Raw genomic sequence first — 25857 nt, forward strand, 5'->3', positions numbered from 1 at the left:
AATGGCTGCTGTTATGGCATTGTATTCAGGCCTAGGGTGACCAGATGTCCTGATTTTATAGGGACAGTCCCGATATTTGGGGCTTTTTCTTATATAGGCTCCTATTACCCCACCACCCCCTGTCCCGATTTTTCACACTTGCTGTCTGGTCATCCTCAGCTATGACTTAGCCCCTCCAATTTCAAGCTAGCTATGTCGGGTCTCATTCAGTCCAAGACAAGGTTGCCACTACAGCTTGCCTCAGGATTATTCACTTGCAGACATAGGCATATCTCAGGGTCTAGACTAAACACTATTGCTTGTGTTCAGTTTCTAGGGAGTTTTCCTGCCTTATCCCTCAATTCTGTGATTATGCTTCCAGGGTATGAGATCAAATTTTACTATCCTCTGAAGTTTTTTTCTTTGAGCAGGCTAAATTTTTGAGTAATTTTATGGAGGGTTTTAGAATCTGTCCAACAGGCCATTGAGTGGTTAGACCTAATGTGTGATGGGAGGTGTCTTCCCTCTTGTATTTTTTTGAAAACAGAACTTTTACCTTTTGGTGGCCTTTTTCCCATAGTTCTTGCCTCTTTAGACAAGGGATAGTTTCTGACTTTTAATTCTGCTTCTTTAAAAATATCATATTGATGGATTTTCACTTATTCATCTTCTTCCCTCGGAGTTTGGAGGGGGTTCTTTCTTTCTTTTCTTTTCTTTTCTTTTCTTTCTTCTAAATTCTAGTTTATTATTTGTGTTTTAGAGGCATGGTTTTTCAGTCAATGTTTGTGAGTGATTGTATTAGTTTATTTATTTTGCTTTCTGCAAAATCTGAACATGATTGGAATGTCCAAGAGACAGCAGTTGGATGTGTGGGAGGCAGATAACCCCAATTTGGGTAGGTTGATTAACTCCTCTCACCATTACTGCTGCTCCTATTTATAAAAAACTCCAAACAACCAAACAAACAAAACTTCACAACACCATACATGCACATCAAACAACCAACACCACCACTGCTTGTCTCCCGCTAGGATTCAAGACTGAGAATTTTGCAGATGGTATTTTCAGAGCAGAGAATTGCAAGTCAGTATTAACTGTGGTCCTATTTGCATAATATATGAATACACTAAAAATACCTCTCCTGATATTGGCCTGAATTGTTGATTTGCATGTTGTGCGCTTAACTGCTTGGGCTCATGAGTAAAAAATGACTTTTTGTTCTAACCAGCTTGAGGCAATGGGAGTGTGAATTTTTTTTATATAGCTTTCTGCAATTTTCTGTTCCATCAATAAAATATCCTACTGCATTCTATGAATATGATCACACATTTAAATAATAAAAGTGAGTGATTTTTCTGATCATGTGATACTTGTATGTTATGTCCTAATACCAGATTTTGTGAAGAGTGAGAATTTGAGAAATTTAAATATTGTGGATGGATACTCTTCAATTTTTCTGATTTTTGGTTTAACTGATTATAGTATATGTCCTCTTAAGTGACAGTCTGTCAAGCACATTGTTTTAAAAACTGAACATTTTGGTGCTAACAGCAGTTACCTGAAATAGCAGTTTTCATGGCTTTTTAGGGTATGTCTACACAGCGAAGAAAAAGCCACGGCTGGCCTGTGCCAGCTGACTCAGGCTTGTTGGGCTCAGGCTGTGGGGCTGTTTCATTGCTGTTAGACTTCTGGGCTCTGGGACCCTCCAACCCGAACCCGGAAATCTACACAGCAGTGAAACAGCCCCGCAGCCTGAGCCCCACAAGCCGGAGTGGACTGGTGTGGGCCAGCTGCAGGTTTTTCTTTGCTATGTAGACATACCCTGAGTGTCATTCTTTTTCGTAAACTGAAATTTAAAAAATCATTCTACAATACCAAAATAAAGGTTTTTTTTCCTTTTCCCTTCTTCTCTGCATATCAGCAACTTTACAGGTTCTTCCTTCTATGGTTTTCCTGAAACCGTTCCAGAGAATTTAAATTTCTGTAGTCAAATGGAAAGAAGACTTTGCTTGCTTATATGATACACTACTTGGATAAAATAAAAAATAAAATAAAATCTTTGTGTAATATATCTGACTACTTCTATTTAGATATAAATTATGAATAAATGTGCTCATACAGAATATTTTTTACAACTGTAAATATTTATTGTCCTTCTCCTTTAGGTTTACAGCTGTTGTGTGTGTGGATGTACTCTGAAAAATCCATTAATTACTGTTTTTGTTCATCTGTTTATATTTTAGGCACGCCGGAAGGAGGTTTTTATCCAGGAACGGTATGGGAGGTTTAATCTTAGTGACCCATTTCTGGCTCTGCAGAGAGACTATGAAGCAGGTGCTGGTAGTAAAGAAAAGAAGTCCATCTGTACCAACCCCCTCTCCATTTTAGAAGCTGTCATGTCTCACTGCAGAAAAATGCAAGAGAGAATGTCCGCTCAGTTGGCTGCTGCTGAAAACAGACAAAAGAAGGTATCACAGTTACTAACTTTTTAAGATTATTATCCACTTTAGTATTGTACAAACACTAAGATGCTAATTGCTAATGGTATTTTATGTGCAGATTGCTGTTCCATGAATTAAGGATTGCCTATGAATGAAATGAGATTTAACTCTTACAAACCCATGAACTATTTATCTCTGCAGTACCAGCTGTGCTGGGTTAAAAGAAAGTACCACATTTGAACAGATCTGGTATTTTTGTATTTTTTTTTAATCCAACCCTGTTTAAGCCTAAAAGAGCTGCTTTTACATTATGCTGTTTAGTTAAAGCAGAAATTAAGTACAGATATCATTTATTCATGTATGAGATGAGAACAGAATAACTATAAACCATGCAGCTCTGTTTTTAATACATTAGTAAAGAAATTTCTATTTTAAAAACAAAGTATATTTCTAATCCTTTAAGGAATAAAGAGAAACTGTTTTGGAACCAACATAACAAAAAAGGATTGCTGTCATACTCAAAAAGAATCCTTTCCCATTTTGAACGTGTGTTGTCGATATGCAACTCTGGGTACGTCTACACTGTCATAAAAGACCCGTGGCACAGCTATGGCTGGCCCAGGTCAGCTTACTTGGGGTCATGGGGCTTGGGCTGTGGGGCCATAAGACTGTGGTGTAGATGTTTGGGCTCGGGCTGAAGCCCATGGTTTGGGACCCTTCTCCAACAGGGCGTTAGAGCCCAGACTCCAGCCCGAATACACTACATGTTTTTAGCCCTATAACCTGAGCCAGCTGACCTGGGCCAGCTGTGGGTCTTTTATTGCAGTGTAGGCATACCCTCTGACAGAATTTTCTGCTGCAGTGGCTCTGCTTCGTATATGAAGAAACATCTGATAAACAATTCTTAATAAATTCTGTTTGCTACCCTAAAAATCAAGGGCATGTCTAAGCTATATCATAGCTTTTAACAGTTTATTTTTCTGAGGTAACTGATGCATTAGATTCCAAGCTTGTTCACAAAGTTTTCTAGATCATCTTCCATTAATATCACTTTTTTTTTTCTTCGAATTCTATTCTCCAGCATAATTTACATTTGGCTCTCCATTAGTTTCTCGTTAGGAAAACGACGGCTAGAAATGAGGAATGTTAGAACCACATTTTAATGAATAATAATTGCATAAGGGACATTTTTATTTCAAAAAGTTATGTAGCGAAAGGGTCTGGAGCTTCAGTATTCTTCTCTGTGAAATCCTTTGAATAAGTTAGGCCAGCTCTACACTAAAAATTTTTGCTGGTTATAGTAATGTTGGGTAAGGGGTGGAGCGGGTTAGGTTTTTTTTTTTTTTTGGGGCAACATTTTTATACTGGCAAAAACCCTAGTGTAGACACATTTATACCAGCATAAAGGTACTTTTCCCTATATCACTTATTTTACCTGGGGGACTGGTATAAGCTATATTGGCAAAAGCACTCTTTTTTGATAGAATAAACTGTGTCTGCGTTAGTTAGCTATAACTAAACAAGCAAACCTGTTCTAGTGTATGTAGACTATATGTTCTTCTATAGACTATGGCACTATATAAATCCATGGTACGCCTATACCCTGAATAATACATGTAGTTCTTCTTCAAGTAGATGCAGCAATGTATTTCACGTAGGTGTGCGTGTGACCAGTGCATCAGAGCCAGAGAACTTTGCCTAGCAGTTCCTGAAGGGGCAGCGCTTGCATCTTGTGGCCACAGCCCCTCCCCTGGCTATATGAGGTGATACTGTCCCCACCCCCCTCAGTTCCTTCTCATTGCCTGAGGCTGGAGTCAGAGCTCTGTGTGGTTTTCACCTCACAATCCCTTCTGACTGGCTGAGAGTCGTATAGTTGTATATAGTTGTATAGCTAATACCCTTCTTAGTGTTACTTTTAGTTAGGACCAGTTATGTACCAGTATGTAGGCAGTCTGGCCTAGTAGTCAGAGCAGGAGTCAGGTCTAGTGGGTGAGCAGGCGTCTAGGTTGGGGAGCTAAGCCCAGGGTGAGCACCGAGTCAACTGCCAGTTAGCAGAGCCAGGGGTCAAGGAAGAGTCAGAACCAGGAGTTAGAGCTGAGGTCAGATGCCAAATGCCAGAGCCAAGAGTCAAGCCGGAGTCAGGGTCAGAAGTCAGAGGCTGGGATCGGAGCCAGGACTGGTCACTGAGAATTGACAGCGATGCATAAGGACAGGGGGAGAGGCAAGGATCAAGCACGGAGCAGGAGCACTATGGGAACAGGAATGAAGGCGGGGGTAAGGCAGGAGCCACAAGGAGAGCAGGAACAGGGTTGGGTGCAGGAGGCAGGCACAAGCAGGGCCCAATGCAACCACAACAGGAAACCACCTTGTTGCTCAGACAAACTTCCTTTTCCTCCTCCTAGCTTAAATAGCATAGTTAGACCAATCGGTGGAGCCAGGTGATCTTCCAGTCAGAGTTCCCATGGGTTGTGCCTTGGCTGGGGCTATAGCCCTAGTAGCTTCTTAGCCCACCTGATTTCAGTAGTGTGCCCCCCCCAGCCCCCCCCCCCCCAAATTGAGTAATAGGCCTACCCTGTCCTTGGTCTTCCTCTTGCTTCTAATGTATTTGTAGAATGTTTTCTTGTTACACTTTGTCTCTAGCTCGTTTAATCTCATTTTGTGCCTTGGCCTTTCTACTTTTGTCCCTACATACGTGTGTTATTTGTTTATATTCATCCTTTGTAATTTGACCTAGTTTTCACTTTTTTAGGACTCTTTTGAGTTTCAGATCATTGAACATCTCCTGGTTAAGCCAGGGTGGTCTCTTGCCATACTTCCTATCTTTTCTACACAGTAGGATAGTTTGCTCTTGTGCCCTTAATAATGCCTCTTTGAAAAACTGCCAACTCTCTTGAACTGTTTTTCCCCTTAGCCTTGCTTCCCATGGGAGCTTATCTACCAACTCCCCGAGTTTGCAAAAGTCTGCCGTCTTATAATCCATTATTGTGCTGTTTTCCCTCCTGTCATTCCTTAAAATCATGAACACTACCATTTCATGATCACTTTCACCCAAGTTGCCTTCCTCTTTCAAATTCTCAACCAGTTCCTCCCTTTTTGTCAAAATCAAATCTAGAACAGTTTTCTCCACCTTCTGAAATAAAAAATGGTCTCCAATACATTCTTGTTGGATAATCTGTGCCATACTGTATTATTTTCCCCAACAGATGTCTGGGTAGTTGAAGTCCCCCATCATCACCAAGTCCTGTACTTTGGATGATTTTGTTAGTTGTTTAAAAAAAAGTGTCATCCACCTCTTCTTCCTGGTTAGATGGTCTATAGTAGACCCCCTACCATGACATCACCCTGGCTTTTTACCCCTTTTATCCTTACCCAGAGACTTTTTCAACAGGTCTGTCTCTTATTTCCATCTCAACGTCAGTCGAAATGTATACATTTTTAATAAATAAGGCAACACCTCCTGCCTTTTTTCCCTGCCTGTCCTTTCTGAGCAAGCTATAGCCTTCTATATCAATATTACAGTCATGTGCATTTGTGACGGGTTCGGTCACAGAGACCCCCTTGGGACTGTCACCTGATGTGCTGAATTTACCTCTGAGCCCGTTTTCCCTGCCTTGTTGAGCCTGACACGTTAGCCTGCTGCAACACAGACCCAGGGTCTGGTCCATGCCCCCAAAACTGCAGACTTTATCCAAAAACTGCTCAGCAGGTCACCTATCTCCAGCACCCAGAAACCCAGTTCCCAATGGGATCCAAACCCCAAATAAATACTCTTTACTCTGCATAAAGCTTATACTGGGCAAACTCATAAATTGTCCACCCTCTATAACACTGATAGAAAGATGTGCACAACTGTTTGCTCCCCTAGGTATTAATCACTTACTCTGGGTCTACTAATAAAAGCGATTTTATTAAGTATAAAAAGTATGATTTAAGTGGTTTCAAGTAATAACAGACAGAACAAAGTAAGTCACCAAGCAAAATAAAGCAAAAACACGCAAGTCTAAGCCTAATATAATACATTAAGAAACAGATTACAGGTAAATCTCACCCTCAGAGATGTTCCAAAAAGCTTCTTTCACTTTATATTTATTTTTGATTACAAATATTTGTACTGTAAACCCCCCCCAAAAGAAATAGTACTTTTCAGTTCACCTAATACAAGTACTGTAGTGCAATCTCTTTATCATGAAAGTTGAACTTATGAATGTAGAATTATGTACAAAAAAATAACTGCACTCAAAAATAAAAGGAGAAACTTTAGAGCCTACAAGTCCACTCAGTCGTAGTTCTACTTCTTGTTCAGCTAATAGCTCAGACAAACAAGTTTGTTTACATTTATGGGAGATAATGCTGCCTGCTTCGTGTTACAATATCACCTGAAAGTGAAAACAGGCATTCACATGGCACTGTTGTAGCCAGCATCTCTAAATATTTACATGCCAGATGCACTAAAGATTCATCTGTCCCTTCATGATTCGACCACCATTCCAGAGGACATGCTTCCATGCTGGTGACGGGTTCTGCTCAATAATGTTCAAAGCAGTATGGACTGACGTACGTTCATTTTCATCATCTGAGTTGGATGCCACCTACAGAAGGTTGATTTTCTTTTTTTGTGCTTCGGGTTCTGTAGTTTCTGCATCAGAGTGTTGCTCTTTTAAGACTTCTGAAAGCATGCTTCACACCTTGTCCCTCTCAGATTTTGGAAGGCACTTCAGTTTCTTAAACCTTGGGTTGAGTGCTGTAGCTGTCTTTAGAAATCTCACATTGGTACCTTCTTTGTGTTTTGTCAGATCTGCAGTGAAAGTGTTCTTAAATCGACCAACATGTGCTGGGTCGTCATCCAAGACTGCCATAACATGAAATATATGGCAGAATCTGGGTAAAACAGAGCAGGAGACATGCAATTCTCCCCCAAGGAGTTCAGTCACAAATTTAATTAACACATTATTTTTTTAACAAGTGTCATCAGCATGGAAGCATGTCCTCTGGAATGGTGGCCAAAGCATGAAGGGGCATAAGCATGTTTAGCATACCTGACACGTAAAAACCTTGTAATGCCGGATACAACAGTGACATACGAACACCTGTTTTCACTTTCAGGTGACATTGTAAATAAGAAGTGGGCAGCATTCTTGCCCGTAAATGTAAACAAACTTGTTTGTCTTAGCAATTGGCTGAACAAGAATTAAGACTGAGTGGACTTGTAGGCTCTAAAGTTTTACTTTGTTTTGTTTTTGAGTGCAATTATGTAACAAAAAAAAAATCTACAATTGTAAGTTGCACTTTCAGGATAAAGATATTGCACTACAGTACTTGTATTAGGGGAATTGAAAAATACTATTTCTTTTATCATTTTCACAGTGCAAATATTTGTAATGAAAAATAATAATATAGAGTGAGCACTATACACCTTGTATTCTGTGTTGTAATTGAAATCAATATATTTGAAAATGTAGAAAAACATCCAAAAACATTTAATAAATTTCAATTGGTATTCTATTGTTTAACAGTACAATTAAAACTTTGATTAATTGCGATTAATTTTTAATTTTTTTAGTTAATCACATGAGTCAACTCCAATTAAGTGACAGCCATAGTATAATTCTATACATCAGGTATATATTTGTCTTAAAACTTTATTGTAGGTAGCATGTGTGGCGGTATGTTTAACCCAGGTTACTAATCATATCCACTCTAAAGGATTATGTATTAGTCAAACTGAAATTTTCCATGTACACTCTAAGCCAGAGAGCAATTTTGTTTTTCAAAAAGCTTTAAGTAACCTTTAAGCACCTTTGAGGACCAAGAAAGTGAGAGAAATACACTTTTGCCATTATAAAAATCTTTTCCTACTTTTTTGGCCAGATTTATTGCCTCATTGGTTTGGGTAGAAACTTGAAATTCCAAATAGCAGATGATCATTTTGAGAGGGATTTCATATTACCATAGATGGAGGGAGGAGGTTCTGCATGATGAGGATAATTGATATTCTCTTATAAAAACCAAAATTATTTCCCTATATCAGTATATGTAGCTGTGGATTTTATTACTTGTTTAGAATACCCATCAAGATGGCACCCCTTTAAGTTTCCTTGAACAAGGATTCCCAGCATGGAGGTTGCAATCAGGTGTCACAACTAGAGCTAGTCAGAAATTTTCTGACAAAACTTAGTTTAGTCTGAAGATGCTGATTAACTGGAGCAAAATGTTTTGTCGAATCTGTTGTAGATTTGACAAAACTCTAGCTAAAACACAGTGTTCCAGGGTTGACAACCCTGCAGCAGAGAGCCTTTCAGCTCCTGGAGACCCTGGCTCCAGCTGGGTCTCTTGGGGCTAATAGGTTTCCTCCTCCACTCCAGGGAGCAGTGCTTCCCTGCCATGTGGATTGCCCCAGAGCAGCAGACTCTTGGAGAAAGTCCTAAGATTTCTAGGCTCCCAACTCTGCTGCAGGGCCCTGGAAGTCCTGAATGCCCTGGCTCAGGCAGGGAGCCTAGAAGCCCTGAGACCCTCAGCTCTGGCGAGGCGCCCATGTCTGGCAAGATCCCTGTCTTATAGTGGCTGAGTGAAACTGACAAGAAAATCAATTTAACATATTTTGGTATTTCCAAAATGAAATTTTTGGGGATCTCTGATTTGCTAGGGTTACCATATTGCAGTCCTGGAAAAAGAGGACACTCCAAGGGGCCCCGGCCCTGCCCCAACTCCGCCCCTTCCCTGCCCCAACTCCGCCCCTTCTCCAAAGTCCCCGCCCTGACTCCGTCCCTCCCCTAAACGCTCCGTCCCCTGCTCCTCCCCCTCCCCTGCTTCCCGTGAATCAAATGTTTGGAGAACGGAGTGGTCTCGAGTAGTCGAAGACCTTTCTTCCCCGTCCCCTCCAGTCTATGTCTATCCTATTGCTGTCTAACCCGCCCCAACTCCTCATCTGATTTCAACTGCCCCCCACTACCGCTCTGGATTCCTTGTCCCAGTTTCCTGGTCCTGTCTCACTCTCCTCTCTCCCCGCCCCCATCACTCAGATGGGATGTTCGTTCCAGATTGGCAAAATTATAAGGCTTCCCAACATTTCAACACTTCCCATTCTAAATTTTCGGTTGCTTAACTATAGGCTAGTTCTGCCTACAACAAAGCATATTCAGAACTTCTGATTAAAGGGATTATAAATGTAGCAACCTCCATCATAGCTAGTCACCAAAGATTGAACCTGAGCCATCCAGACTTAAAAGCATGAGCTTCTACTACTTGAGTTCAAGACATAACTCCCTTAGCTGGTAGCTATACAGTTATCCTCTAAAAATCCACCAGAGGAGGGCACAAAATGCATGTTGGACAGTGAATTACAAAAGTGCCAAATATTATTATTAGACCTGCAATACTTTTCACAAAGAACATCAGCGGGGGATAAACTGGGAGTTTAAGAATATTTGGAAAACAATTTTAGAATAACATTCAGTGCTGTGGTTTAAAAGAAAAAAAACCTGTTAAAACTCATAACTTAGCAGCATTCAGTGTTTGAAAAAAAAACAGCTTCTAGGAGGGATACAAGTTAAGAATGTTGAAACAGGAAAATGTTATGCTTAGTTACCACTTGGGCAAGGCGGCGTGCTATGTAATACTTGCAAGATTTCACTGTAATGTTTTACAATATATAGCAGCGCAATGCTGATTCCATTGATATTGTTGAGCAATTCATGCTGATTTTATTTCAGCCCACATCTTAATAGTTTTGAATACTATAGATCACAATTTTCAGCTCAGTTGGTCTGAACATGCAGAGCTTTAAAATTGCTATGCTCTAAACTGTATATTAACTACAATTTTATAAACCTGCATGTCAGAGAACTGTGTGCCACTACTACTAGACAGTGGCACAAGGCAATTCAGTGTGAATCACAGAAATGTAGAACTGGAAGGGACATCAACAGGTCATCTAGTCAAACCCTGCACTGAGGCAGGACTGAGTAATAACAACTAGACCATCCTTGACAGGTGTTTGTCTAACCTCTTAAAAAACTCCAGTGACTGCTATTCCATAACCTCTCTAGGTAATTTGTCCAGTGCTTAACTACCTTTACAGTTAGGAAGTTTTTCCTAATGTCTAACCTAAATCTCCCTTGCTACAATTTAAGCCCATTGCTTCTTTTTCATGCATGTCCTGAGTGGGACGGGGGTGGGTCCAGGCAGTGGGATTGGGGGGAGGGAGGTCGAGGGAGTCGGTGGGTGTGTGGGGATGGACCGGGGGAAGCAGGGTGGAGGAACTGAGGGGGACAGGACTGGGACTGGGGTGGGCTGAGGGGGATGGGACAGGACTGGGATGGGGGGAGTAGGGTAGGGGCTGAGGGGAGCATGAATGGGACAGGGTAGAGAGAGCTGTGTAGAGTGGGGTGGGGCGGGGGAGACAATGGGGCTGAGCTGGGGAGGGTCGGGGGGTTGGAGAGGGACAGGGTCTGGAGGGGATGAGACAGAGGGGAGCAGGACTGGAAGGGGGGGAAGTTGAGGGGGTGGGACAGCAGGGGGAGTGATGGGGGTGGGATGACAGGGGAGGCTGAAGAAGAGATTTGGGGTAGGGCAAGGCTGAGGGCAGTGGGTTGGGGGAGCAGGGGGACTGTGGGGGAGGCTGTTGGAACGGGGGCAGGGACTGAGCGCAGTGGGTTTGGGGTGGGAGGTACAGGGGGAACTGTGGGGGAGGCTGAGGGAACAGGGTCAGGGTGGGGGCTGAGGGCAGTGGGTCGGGTCTACACTGGCACCTCTCAGCATTGCTGTGCCGGGCAGCAGACCTGTACCAGCGCTACCCTGGCGATGGAAGAGTCCTCAGTGGAAATGCAGACTTCATGACACAGACCCTCCTCGTCACTTCAAACCTGGCGCTGCTCTGGTCAGTCGCTAGGCTCTTGTCACTTTCAAACCCATGCAGCGTATCTGGCTCTTTTTCAGTACTCAGGTTAAGAAAAGCCTCTGCATTTTGTGAGGGCTTCAGCATTCACTTTCGTACTTGACAAACTGTCTGCCTGACACATTGCTCCCAGGGCATCTTTATTCATTATCGGCAGGTCCATCAGATTAAGGAGCAACACAGGGGGAAGCAACACAATGGTGTCATGGATTTTTAATTTTTCAAACCACTTTGGCCTCAACAGGGATAACAGCAAATCTGGACAGAGCAGATGGGTGTCAGGATGGGTTTGGGTATTTTTTTTTTTTTTAAGTGAAAATGTTTGGGTCTGAGCAAAGGCTGCAAACGTCCCTTTGGAAACCTCTGCTGATCTTTTGCCCCAGGGGCTAACGACAGCCTGGAATCCGGGACAGATTTCCACATCCATGCAGGGTGAGATGATCGGGGGGGTGGGGGGGGAGAGAGGAACAGGGTCAGGGGGGCTGAGGGCAGTGGATTGAGGGTGAGGGGCACAGGGGGGACACTGCGGGGGAGGCTGAGGGAACAGGGTCAGGGTGGGGGCTGAGGGCAGTGGGTCGGGTGAGATCGGGGGGAGGGGAGGGACTGTGGGGGAGGCAGAGGGAACAGGGTCAGGGGGGCTGAGGGCAGTAGATTGAGGGTGGGGGCACAGGGGGGACTGCGGGGGAGGCTGAGGGAACAGGGTCAGGGAGGGGGCTGAGGGCAGTGGGGCTGAGGGGAGCCCCCCCAGAACCCCCCCAGGGGGCCAGGTGAGCCCAGCAGTGCTTACCTGGAGCAGCTCCCAGGAAGCATCCAGCAGGCAGGTCCCTCCCAGTCCCTCTGGCTCCTTCCTACGGTTGGGTCGGGTCGAGGGGAGGGGGGCAGGGACGGGGGGGGTCTCTCTGCCCGAGTCTACAGGCCCCGCCCCGCTGCAGCACGCAGGGGAGCGAGACCTCCTCGCTGCCTCTCTGTGTGCCGGGGCAGGGGCAGGGCTGCGCTCTGCAGGCTCCTGCCGGCCGGGCAGCGGGCCCCGTGGGCTGACACCGCCGCACTGGGAGCTCTCAGCTGCGCGCTGCCCCAGGGAGGAAAGGTGAGTGGCGCCGGCTTGCCGCGTTTCCCCCAGCACAGCTGCCCTGTCAGCGCTTTTGTGTCTTTAAATAGCCGTCCGGGGGGAATTTGTAAAAAGCTAAAAATGTCCGGGATTTCCCCCCGGACGGCTATTTAAAGACCCAAAAGCTGGACATGTCCGGGGAAACCCGGACATATGGTAACCCTAGGTTTGCCAAAAAATATTTGGCAAGTTTTTGCTTTCATTCCAAATTAGAATGAAAGCAAATGTGGAAATACAGAAACTTATCCTGAACTGAAACTCCCAAGCTTTGCCCAGCTCTAGTTGGGACAAAGTGGGAAATGGGAGGGATGTTTCTGACTAGATTCTGGCTGAATGAGCTCCAGGGGGCTCCTGATATGGAAAAAGTCAAGAAACACTGGTCTAGGAGCTACCTTGAACATAGAAGAGTATGCGTATTGAAATACAAAAGCCCAGGATAAAGCCCTTGGCCTCTGATAAAGATTCTTTTGTAAGAATTTTAAAAATTTTAGTCATATGCATAATTGAGCTCTTAATAGTTACTACATTTTAATAAATCTAAACATACAGTCCTGGGGAAAACTACTGGCCTTTTTTAAATCAATGGGAGTGTTCTATTGACTTCAGTAGGGCCAGACTTTCACCCCAGGTCTTAAATGATATTCTTTTCATAATTCGGCTGTCACAGTCAAACCGTATAGTGTATCTTTGCTTGATCAGATGGTGATTGCATTTTTTAGCGACAGCAAGTATTCAAGTGTCGACAAGACAAAGGCATAGGTTCCTGCCCAAAGAAGCTTACACTCTAAGCAGAGTATAAAAAATGGATGCACAATGCAGAATGTGTCTCAAAAGATGGTTGTATGATTATGTGCAGTTGTTTTGTAATATAAAGGCTGGGTGACAGTATAACTCCTGATCTGAGATAGCCTTAGTGGGATTCACAGAAGAATTAAGTTTAAAAAAAAAAAAAAAAGATTTGAATGAGTAGGTGGTGGCTGTCTGGTGCACTGTGTTAGGGAGGGAGTTCCAGGTGTGGGAATGAGAAGGAATGAATGCTTATAGGATAAGAAAGGATGTGTTGAAGCATGAACCATTGGTGGAGGACAGAGGGCAGGAGAGGGTGTGTTCATTTCCTTGCTAATTTCTATAATAATTTCTAGAACGTTACAGTGTTTTCAAATTTGTGATGGAGCCTATATTTTGGGTACACACTAAAGGGTTTATCTCGGTAAAGAACCCTGATAGGTCCCTACGAAACTAACATAATGGGGTGAAAGAAGCTAATGTAACTCCAGTCATTCTGTTGTTATAGTTTGTGCTGGTACTAGTGTCATATTTCATTCCTTATTCAAGAGAATGCATACGTCTGTTCACCAACAAAGTGTTTATTTGGGGGAGAGAATTTTATCAGTATGTAATATCTAAATACCCATCTGTTAACAGATAGCTAAAACTTGGTTAGAACACGAACTATGTAGACATTTCGGACCTTATACTGTCCAATGAAATCCTGCATTCTAAATGGGATCTGGCTGTAGTCTGTTACCTAACAAAGATGAAATGATGCAGTATTGTGTGCTGCAATGTCATTCACTGAAAAATGTATCAAATTAATAAAAATTGTATTGTGGGCTCAACAAAGCATTTTTGAAGAATTTCTTCTCCCCATTTCCCTCAATGTTCCAAAAGATTCCAAGTTTATCTCAGAGATCAAATTCTTTAACTGACTTCATTGGGCTAAAGTGTCAACCTACTGGCTTCAGTGGGACTATTCATGTAACTGCTTACCAGTGTGAGTAAGTAGCTGACTGTGTGGCCCAAGATAACTAAATCTGCATTTCAGAGGATTTGTAATCTTAAGTAAAGCCTTAAATTTTCCACTCACTACAGAGTAGTGAAATTTTGATGCTTGTCCAAACTATAATAGCTACAGTAAGGGATAGATTTTTTTTTTAATGTTTCCCAGAAGGGAATTTAAATATTTGGTTGAATAAATCATAATTTTAGAAACAATTCTTAGATCTTAATTTGTCTGATCATTTGGTTTTACTCTCCAGAGACATCTGAATTATATCAACCACCATTTAAAATAGTTCAGTAACCTGTAAATTAAACTTTAATTAAATAAAATACTGTGTTCTTTAAAATGTATATACAGTACTTTTCTGGACATTGTCACTATAATCCCACCTTTTTATTTAGTATGAGCAGAGATGAATATTTAGTTGAAAATGGGACTTGAAAAATCAACTTGCTGAGGGTGAGTTGGCAATTTTCCTGGCCGAGTGCCATCATCTTCTGGAGAACCAAAGCCTTAATTTTTTAAAAAAGCCAATCACTACATTACAGACAAGTGGTACCCGCTTAAACTTTCCACATCTGTGGCAACTATGTAGCATTCTTTAGGTGAAATACTCAACTCTCAACCCCTCTGCCCCTCAAAAATCCATCAATTGTGTACTTTCCTTCCAATAAATACACCAATTCCTTCCTGTTCCCCATGTCCCAAATCATCTGCTGGGAATGTTAATGAAATTATTCTTTGGGATGCACTTTAAGCTTACTTGATTCATTGTTCTGTATAAAACTGTATTGGGGGGGGGGGAATCTTTAAGTGTGTCTCCTACTTCTCCCTTAATGTCGTTATGCAGAGGTGGAGCCCAACTGCCTATGCCTTTCAGTCTTTGCAGTCAGCTGGCATTAGTTTGATTTTAAAGATATATCTTCACAGGGAAAAGGATTAGAGATTGATCTATTACTTCTTTTAACAAGGGGCTTGACAGGCCTGATCCAGCTTATTAACGTTGTTCCCACAAAGAAGATGACAAACCTTTCAGATACAAGCCTTATATAAAGATATTTTACAATAGAACTAGGGAAGAAAGTGGAGTCCTTTCAGCCGAGAACAATATTTGGAAGCAGGACCAAAGCAAACACTTTTGAAACTTGGATGAGAGCATTCCTGTGCTGCAAGCTAAGAACTAATTTTAGCTTGATGGGTCAGATAATAGATGCTGCTAGTTGACAGCTCAGCATAATTAGATCAGGTGCATGACACCTGAAACCAAACTTTCTTCTTTATTTACATATGCTTTGCCAAGTCATTATGATAAACATGCTTCATTTCAGCATGTTGATTCCTATGCATGACAATCTGATGTATTGCTGTATTAGCTGAGTAAAACTTGCTTGGTTCTTGGTGATACTACAGCTTGAATGTTGATGAGGACAATGCTGCATGCTTCAGCTTATTCACAAGTTAGTTGTATATGAATTCATTGTATAAAAGCTAGTATTAAAGGATGGCTGTTTTCCTTTTTTCCCTGGATGTTAATTTGATCTGTGAGTTCCAGAGTGCCTATTGAAAGGTTCTGAGTTACTAGCAACTTCAGCTATATTAGATTATTAGCTGTGTCTGTAACAACTTGAAAATAAGTTAGTTTTATTTCAGTTAACGTACAAAACCAACCTCCCTCCCAACATGCAGTAATGCTCAGTGTAATCTATTGTCTTCAGTTGGGTTAATGTATTATGGGTAGTCTGCAGAGGACTGAGCCACTTTCTCATTGAAAAATAATCTAGAGTGTCAGACTCTGTCATATGTACTTTTTCCATGACTTTCTTCAGTCACACTAGCAACATTAGTACAGCTGTTGCTGGCGCGATTTGCCCATGAAGGTGCTAATTCCTTAGTGGTAAAATGGCAAACGGAATGACTTTTGCTGGACAAGGAGCATGATTTTCTGCCTGTGGATGACTGTAACTGAAGTCTCAGGGACAGTCCTAATTGCAATCTGATAAATCACGGTAAATTAATATTTGCTGGTGTATTATCATTGACAAATGCTGCTGCTACTCTTCACTTAGCAGTCCCTTCGGATTTCCTATTATCCTTTTTATGTTGCTACTGAATACTCTCTTGTTAATGAAGAGCAAACTAGTTTGGGGCAATGGAGGTGGGCAGGATGGGTTGTGAGATGCTGGGTGTTGCTGTTAAATCATCATAGGGCTCCTGTCACTCGTAAATCTAGAGCTTTAGGTTTAGCCACTGCTGTCTGAGGACCTCTTTTGATATGGGAGATCAAAATGAAACTTGTAGTGTAAGAGCTTGGTTAGTCATAATGACTTTGTTTTAACTTGATCATCCTCATGATGATCAGGCACAGGAAGGAAATTTTACTGTATGTAAAACATCTATCACGGTTGTCAACATCTAGGGTGATAAGACGTCCCAATACTAGGGGCTTTGTCTTTATATAGGACCCTATTACCACCACCCCTCCTCCACTCCATCCCAATTTTTCTGGTCCACCCTATCAACATCACATACACCCACTCCCCCCAGATATACTTTTTGCCCTCTTTCCTCCTCCCAACAAAGCAGAGGAAACATTTACAAGTAAGAGAACACTAATTAAAACGTTGGGCAGTTGAGACAACCTTATCATTTTACCAGCATTTCATGAAGATTATCCCTCCAAAAGATTTACCTAACGTTCCTTCCCTTTTCAGAGTTCTCTGTTGTGTATCTGAACTGGACTTACCAAATGGGTAAAATGTAGCCTCCAAAAAATGAGCGACAGCAAGTAGAATCAAACTTCTGACCTGCAGTCCTTTTCCCTGTCCTGTTCCCCTCCTGATATGATGCAAGTTTCATTTCCACTAAGTATTAGATAACAGTGGAGGACTAAGGGAACTATCCTAAGAAAAATAGTATTTATTACCTTTGAAACAAAATAGTGGATAGGTCTAATTAAAATGAGAGAGAGAGAGAGAGAGAGAGAGAGCACACATGCAGGAATAAGAAAAACATTTCAGAAGCTGTCCAAGAAAGTGTCAGTCTTCTACTGGAGGAGGACCTGGGATATCATTGGGTAACAGCAGGGTACTCAAAAGTCATCATACTGTAATGAGTTTCTTTTGATAGCAACCAAGGCCAAAAACCACTGATTTAAAAATGAACTGCTCCATATCCCATTACGAATTCCCTGGGCCATCTGGTTCCCCAGATTACAGTTTACATGAAATATATTCACTGTACAGTATCTTCTTACAACTCTGAAATTAGTGTTATTTATCATCTAGTTTAACATAAAATCCTTCCTACCTCTGTAGTAATCAGAAGTACTGAAGTGAAGCAGTTATTGCAAGTGAGCTCATTTAAAGTATATTGCTGTTTGCCCTGACCCTCTATAGATCAGCTTTTAATCCATCTGTGCAGCAAACTGTTAATTGCTGGAAAGTGAAAAATTCTAGTATGATGGAAGCAAGAAACAACTTTCTTACTGAAGTCAGAGTGAAGCTTGCAAGTTTGCAAGCACTAGACTTTTAGTTGACTGTAAATATTTTCCCAGAGTTAGTAAAAATATTAAACAAGCAAATGCACTTCAAAAGTTTGGTGGTTCTTGTTCTTTCTGTACATGTACAGTAGGTAAGGTTAACCTCTTAATATGTGGTGATTATGGTGGAGTGAGAGGGGAGAGACTTTCCGGCTGCATAGGAAGATCATAGGGTCAAGTTAAAGAAATTATAAGGGTATTCAGAGAATGCAGAATTTATTTATTTATTTATTTATTTTTAGCCAGTCATGCAGATAAACAGCATAGGAAGAGGAGGCTGCAGCATGAGAAGTGCTAGTTAGCAATTTTTGTTTGATGTGTTTATGAGGCTGATAGGGAAATACTGAAGTGGTTTAGATTGTATTGCCATCCATAGAGCTAGGTAACATTGTTTTCAGCAAATAGTATATTTGCTATATTTATATGGGCGACAGGGGATGGATCACTTGATGATTATCTGTTCTGTTCATTCCCTCTGGGGCACCTGGCATTGGCCACTGTCGGAAGACAGGATACTGGGCTAGATGGACCTGTAGTCTGACCCAGTATGACCAATCTTATGCTATTTTTTTTTTTTTAAAAGCAAAAAAGGGTGAAAACCATATGAAAATGAAACAAAATGAAAAATCATAAAATTTTGTTTTGGATAACACAAGACCCTGGAAATTAAACAAAATCCTTGTACATTTAGTTTTGCTTTGGTTTTTTCGCTTTGGATGTTTTTTGAAACCGAAATAATTTTTCCCCTCATTCGTTTGAGTGAGTAACTGAAGAAAATCAGTTTTGGTTTTAAATTAATTTTTTTCTGGATTTTTTGGTTTGGTCCTCAAACATTCCAACATTTTGTATCTCAGCTTATATCTAATGGTAGAATACTGGAATTTGCTTAAGTAATACAGCATGTTCTTAAAAGATTGAAACAACAATGTCATGTTATTAACATACCATGTTGAAAAGCTGTATTTTGTACGTTAATGAGAATTTACCTATACATTTTTATTTCAGTTGGAAATGGAAAAGTCTCAGTTACAGATGCTTGAGCTGGAGCATAAGAAGTTGTCTGCTCGCCTTGAAGAAGAACGTGGCAAGAATAAACATGTAGTATTGATGCTAGTGAAAGAATGTAAACAGTTGTCTGGCAAAATTATAGAGGAAGCCCAGAAACTGGAAGAAATAATGTCAAAATTTGAAGAAGAAAAAAAAAAGGCTAATGAATTGGAGGAATTTCTTGCAGCTGAGAAACAAAGGAGTACACAAATGGAAGCTCAGATGGAAAAACAGCTCTCTGAGTTTGACACAGAAAGGGAGCAACTGCGTGCCAAACTTAACAGAGAGGAAGCACATACTAGTGACCTCAAAGAAGAGAGAGATAAAATGAGAAAAATGATTGAGCAGTTAAAAAAGGAAAATGACAATAAACCAAACCTTTCTCTCACTTGTAGAAATAAAGATAAGTGTTTTGTTTCAGTATCTGTTGGAACAGAAGGCCCAGCTTCAAGAACTATTGCCTGTCAGACAGATACAATGCCGACGGACATTAGCACTGAAAGTGTTAGGAAGTTGCCTTTGACTGTGCCTGTAAAACCTTCAGCAGTGAACTCTCTGGTTTCTGGCAGCACAAAAACGAATGTATCCGCCAATGCAGCATTTGTGAAACCAGTCATTGATAGGCACTCTTCCTGTAGTGAACTGATTGTCCCATCCACAACTCCTATTCTGACTCCAAGTCAAAACAGAATTGAGGAAAATGGACCAAGTACTGGCTCATCACCAGATTTTACAAATAGCACTTCCCCCTTTCCAAGTAATGCTGCCCTCTCCGTTTCTCCAGCATCAAGTATTGCATCTCAGAACCACTCACTAGCTTCGTCTATGCACAGTTTACAGTCACAGTCTGCCAACGCTACTGTGCATCCAGGCCTAAATCCTCGAGTCCAAGCAGCTAGATTTAGATTTCAAGCTAATGCTAATGATCAAGACCAAAATGGAAACACTACCCAAAGCCCTCCGTCAAGGGATGTCTCTCCCACTAGTCGTGACAACCTAGTTGCCAAACAGCTAGCTCGGAATACTGTCACCCAAGTCCTTTCAAGATTTACAAGTCCTCAAGGTGGTGCTACTTTGCGGCCTGGAATGTCACATTCAGTGGAAGTTGGCACCTATCCCCCAGTTGGTAGAATGGGTTTAAAGACTCCCAATGTATCAAGAATTGACAGAGGAAATCCTCCACCTATTCCTCCAAAAAAGCCAGGGCTTTCGCAAACTCCTTCACCACCACACCCACAGCTTAAAGTTATTATGGATAGTAGTCGATCCTCTAATACGGGTGTAAAATTTGACAGCAAAACCATGATTTCACCTCCTTCCAGTTCACCACAAGGAATCAGGGTAATAAATGAGGAAATTATTTCTAAGTCCTCACCTCAGCTGCCACCAAAACCTACTATAGATATATCTATGGCATCTGCAGGCTGTGCCATACCAGCCATGGCCACATCTCAGGTGGGTGCCTGGCCTTCCCAATCCCCTGGACTGAACCAACCTGCATGTTCAGAAAGTTCCTTTGTCATTCCCACCACCATTGCCTGTAGCTCCTTCATAAACCCTATTAGTGCTTCATCCTGTAGACCATGTGATTCAGACAGCCTACTGGCAACAGCATCAGGTAAAGGGATTGATATACTTCAAACTATCTCCCTCTAAGAATGTTCTGTCTTTTTCTCTGGATCTGTCATTTGCTTTATTTATCTTTTACAGCTTTTTCTCTAAACTGATTTATCTTTTTTTAAAGTGGAAATTTACATGTATATTATTTTTTCCAAGTTTCAGGGGTATGGGAATTTATCTTGCTTCATAATTTTTTTGTTTTTAACAATGATCATAAGTCAGTTTCCTTTTAAGGAAGCCTTCATTTTAGTGAAGACTTCATCCTTAATAAGGGAATGAAAATTGATGTTTTGAGCAGATTGGCCATTCTGAGCAGAGGTTCTGAGAAGATTCTGGAATAATGACATACTCCAGAAAAGGGAGATTCCTTAATAATACTTTTGGCCTTCTGTAAGCGTGAGGATATTAGAGCTCTACAAACATGAATTAATTTTGAGAATTGCCTATGTATAGTTTCTCTGATGGTATGTGTTCCTCCAATGCCATTGAGTTTTCTGAACCTTCTAGAAAACAGTGCCTATCTGGAGCCATTTGATCCCCTTCTCATGGCACCAAATAATTTTATAACCGTTTATAAAAGAGCAGTGCAATCCTAACCACCTTTCTTCACACCTGGAGAAATTCACATTTAAGCAGTATGTTTGGTGTCCTCCTGTATTTCTGGAGTGTGTGATGCATGCACCTGCTGTTTAATTTCTCTGAGAAAGAGGCTCACTCCCTACCTCACTAACCAATGGTTAGCATGGAGGATGTTTACATTTTAGCAGCTCCATATTTTCCTCATGATGAAGGCCTTATGAATCAGGGCCCTGATCCACCTTTGGATCAACTGCTGAATCTGCCATCATCTTTGTTTCCAAATATTCCCTTGTTGGAAAAGGTTAGCATAAGAATAGCAAGTATTAGCCCCTTTCTAGGCCATGACTGCACAGGGAGAGAGGACCTCTCCAAAAAGAAGTCAGTCAGTGCTGGGACCCTATAAATCGGGGGTAGTCGATAGGCAAACCGCAGGCCAAATCTGGACTACCAGACGCTTTTGAAAGGACCCTGAAATCTTTTTATTTACTTCTTCTTATTATTATTATTATCATCATCATTATTATTATTTTTTCTGGAGTCTGGACCTTGACTATACCTTGACCAAGAAATTTGGACCTTGACAAAAAAATTGACCCTCCCTGCTGTAGGCACAGGAACTTTCATTAGCACTGACGAGCACTTGGATGGTTCAGAGGTTTTGGTGCGGTCAGTCTCAGTCCTAAAAGACTCCCCCAGCCCTTTCTTAGACTCCATACTGTAGAGACTTGAGTTTTTATTTGATAAGACAAAATCATTAAGGAAATTAACTACAATCTATGTAGTTTTTACAGTGTCTGTAGGACAGAAGCCATCTCTATATAAATTCTATCAGCTTTACATATGGAGAGCTGTTTTACATGTTAACTAGGTCACGGTACATAAGGCTCTCCGGATCACTCTATTGTGACTAAGGCAGTTTTGATGGCATGCCTTCATAATGCATAGAAATCTGTCAGTCTGCTACCTGGTATTCTTAACCTGTGTTTCGAGAGCACTTTTCAGTCAATGTGGCATCTAGATATGACCTTTGCTTTGTTGTATTGCTTGTCAAACTCCTATATGTGGGAATATACAGAGGTAATTCTCAAAGAAGAAAGGTTATTCATCACAAACCATTCGTGTCCTTTTCCCCTTGTAATTCAAATTCTATAGTTTAGGACTTTGAGGTTTATTGGAGGGAGCTGAAGGAGTTTGGACCACTTGCTCTGAATGTTTGGTACAGTCAGAGGGCTCTTGTGGGACTGTAACTGGGACTGCTTTCTACAAGATTTCTAAAACTCAGTGGCAATGGAAACATATCCCATAAATTGGAATGTGCAGAGGTAGGTAAATACTAATAACTCTAATTTATAGACCTAGAAACTGAGTCAGAGAGAAGATAAGAGACTTGCCTGTGATCCCCCAGCAACACACTGCAGTAACAGAATTTGTCAAAACCCCTTGCTTTAAACTTTTACACTTCCCCTTGTGTGTGTTTGTGTTCCTTAAATGCGGGACTTGATAAGGAACTTAATCTACCTTCATGTATTTTTGGCATATGCTATAAGAGAACTAAACTTTTATGTGCAGGATGGTGTACAAACATGAAAGATATGGTCCCTGCCTTGAAGTAGCTTATGCTTAGTAAAGGCAAAACAGACAGATGGTGGTTAGTTTGGTACATGGGGATAGATTTAAATAACATCTTTTTTATTTACACTATATGGTTAGTAAACACCTGACAGTCTCTTTGTAAACCCCTCCCCCTTATTTACCATCTTTGTTTATTTTGTCTTTTTAGAGGTTGAACTCTTGGAGGCAAAGATTGTTTTCTAGTGTTTGTACAGCACCTATCATGTTATAGGCACTACTGGAAACAAACAATAGTATTTAGGTTTTCAAACTCTCTGAATTGCTAGAGATTCAGTTATTAAAAGTAATATTCAACTTAATTTAAACCTTATTTGTTTAATCTTTGCACAGAATGTTTAGTATTTTTATTTTGTATCAATCAGGGTTGACTCATTTAAAAATTAGTGTGCTGAAATGTTGTTTGTATTTTATTGTACAGTAAGTGCTGGTGAAAATCAGTCAGAATTTGTTATAAGTGTTCAAAAACATAGTAAGCGGATTGGTTAATATATTTCAAAGCCTTTTAGAGTCAGGTTGAAATTTGATGTTTATTGGCAGGTCAGTAAATCCATGACTTCATTTCCTTTTAATGTGAAGTCAGGAGGAGTGGAAGAAAGCCTGAATTTTTTTCTTTCATTAATGGCAAATCAGTCGCCTGGTTAGGTCAGTTTCTTTACAGTGCAGCATTGCTTTAAGAAACGTTGGAATATTATCACTTTCTGTGATGGAATATTTTGGTTCTAAAGAAGAACAAAAACTGTGATATAGAATAAAAGGAGATTACAAGTTGCATCAGTAATATGTTCTTTTGTATCAAGACGACAATATCTACAGCTTTAAATACAGCTGAGAAAAAACTCCCACCTTTTGTTATGTATGTTGAACAAGGTGTATATGAAAAAGTGAAAATATACTCTTAGTGTTTCTTGTTTGTTTTGATTCCTAAATATCCATGGATTTGACTTCCTAGAGAAATAAGTGTTTAAAACTGAAATGATTATAGTCAATTGGATTTCCATACCCCTGGGATTTCTTCTTTCTTTTTCTTCTTGGTTTTGCATCACTCTTCAATCGGAGTATGTATTTATTCAGTTCATTCCAATATTGATTGATTTTCCTTTGTATGTGATTGGCTTAGAAGGTAAATAGGATGTGAGGATTCATTCTGAAGCTGATGCCAGAAGCTGTTTTTCTATCCCTCTGCCCTTCATTACTGTATGTCCTGCAAGCTGTCACAGATGCTTCACTTTTGCATATGAAACCGTATACCTTACTGATATTTCCTAACCTTATTATACAGTATCCTGGATGAATACAAATCTGTTATGCTGCTTCGCAATGATAACAGAAGTTAAAATATGCATTTATGTGATTACTTCGTTTGTGTGTCTTATGCAGTAGAAGCTTTTCATCCATTCTTAATCTAGCACAATGCGTTTCATCACTGGAATGCAACAGTATATTTGCCCTCGCGAAAAGCTGAAAATGAGAATAAAGGTACCAGATGTCCATTTACAGTAATGCACAATAAGCATTCTTTCTCTGATATTCTTATTAATGATGCTGAAAAATCTTGTGCTACTTTTCAACAAAAGCAGAAACCTCAGAAATGTTGTTAATGTTTCAAAATGGCTTGGCATAGTGAACCTTATGTTTTCAGTAAAGTGTTAAGCCCCCTACTCACCCTACCTCCCAGTGTCCAAAAATCATTCCAGCACAAACAAGACTAATTCCTAAAATGGAAAAGCAAGTTCAGGCAAAGAGGATTAACATCCAAGGAGATGCTGACACACTAGATATATCCACAGGAAGCAGTATCAAAAACACAGGGAAATACAATAAAGTCAATTAATACCTTTGGTTAGTTCAAACAAAATTTCTACCTACAGTAACAGTTTAGGCTTACAAGATGATACAAGGCAGAAACAATGGAAAGAAAAACAGCTTTCATAATTGTATTTTATTTTTCTTTCCATTATTCCTCAGTCACTTTTGTACCTTGTAAGAATAAATGTTCACAAACATCTGAACTCTACTTTATATGTATAGTATTTCTGACTTCTCAAAAGGTGAAGTTTGGCTTATATTTTTCTTAGTAAAGCAAAAATAGTTCTAGAAGATTTTTCTGTAATCTAAAAAGCCACAAGGTATAGAATTTATGAGAAGTAATTTAAATTGTATGAATCTTATTTTGTAAACCTCTAGATTTTCTTTCGTAGCCTGCTTTAAAAATAAGAGTAAAACTATTGATATATCTTCATACAACTTCAAAGTTGGCCTTCAATTTGAAGCAGTATACCATGTAACTTTAAATGATTGATATGGCTGCTGATATATATGGTAGTGGTTTTTTATAGTTGCCTATACAATTTATAAAAATTTATAAAATGAGTAATAAGTTAATTTATCTTTCTGAAAGTACTACAAATAAATATTATGCTGCCTCTCTGTACTATAATAGTAAAATGTATTTTATTTTGAAATTATCAAGCTAAAAGTATCTTATTTTGAAAACAATTCTAAAAGAGCTCCAACTAATTATTTTTTGTTAGTTTTAGCTGGGAATCTGACTATGTATTTTCTTATATGATCAGATTTCAGTATCTCATAGGAGGGTGTTTGTGCACATACATGCACTGCAAATAGAGTAATCTATTCAAAAAGGAAAAATGGTGTGAATTCTCATTTTCAAAGGGTAAAATATGTGTGTGTGTGTGTGTGTGTCTGACACACACACACAAATATATTAACATTTATATTTTTCAATCCTTTTTCCTATTTTCTTTTGCAGTCTTTTGATCAAGGAAGAGTACACAAAGTCTTCCATACTATATGCAGCAGACTTCATGCATTTAACAAACTCTCCTCTAAAGCTGCTAAGTAATAATATATGGAATGTCTAACAAGATAACTCCTAAGATTTCTAAAGCTCTGTTTTGTAGATTGCCGTTTTCATTGGATGACTTGAAAGCTTTTATCAGTAATTTTGATGTAACTAGCTACTTACTCTACATTGGCTCGTCTGAAAATAAAATAGAAATCACAGTACTGCTGAGTAAAATTAACATATATATTAGGGCAAAGTTCAACAACAAATATGTATATTACAGGGCTTCTGCAAACCTTTATGTTGAACTGTCCTCTTGTTAATTCTTTATTTTTAAAGTATAACTGAAGCACTTTGAACCAATTTTTCTATCTTATTTGGCTATGATACTCTTTCAGGTTGAAATATTATTATATATTAGGTTAAGATTT

At 40.2% G+C, this 25857-nt stretch overlaps 1 protein-coding gene across 1 annotated transcript in view; it reads left to right on the plus strand.

Annotated features, from left to right (window-relative positions):
• CTTNBP2 (cortactin binding protein 2) overlaps positions 1–25857 on the plus strand; it is a 178873-nt gene that overhangs the window by 50221 nt on the left and 102795 nt on the right. The window contains exons 2-3 of the mRNA XM_065423243.1: positions 2223–2447; positions 18748–20407. Of these exons, the coding sequence (XP_065279315.1) occupies positions 2223–2447; positions 18748–20407 (1885 nt within the window). The remainder of the gene's footprint in view (positions 1–2222; positions 2448–18747; positions 20408–25857) is intronic.

This window comes from Emys orbicularis, chromosome 1 (assembly GCF_028017835.1).
Source record: "Emys orbicularis isolate rEmyOrb1 chromosome 1, rEmyOrb1.hap1, whole genome shotgun sequence".
NCBI classification, from domain to species: Eukaryota; Metazoa; Chordata; order Testudines; family Emydidae; genus Emys; species Emys orbicularis.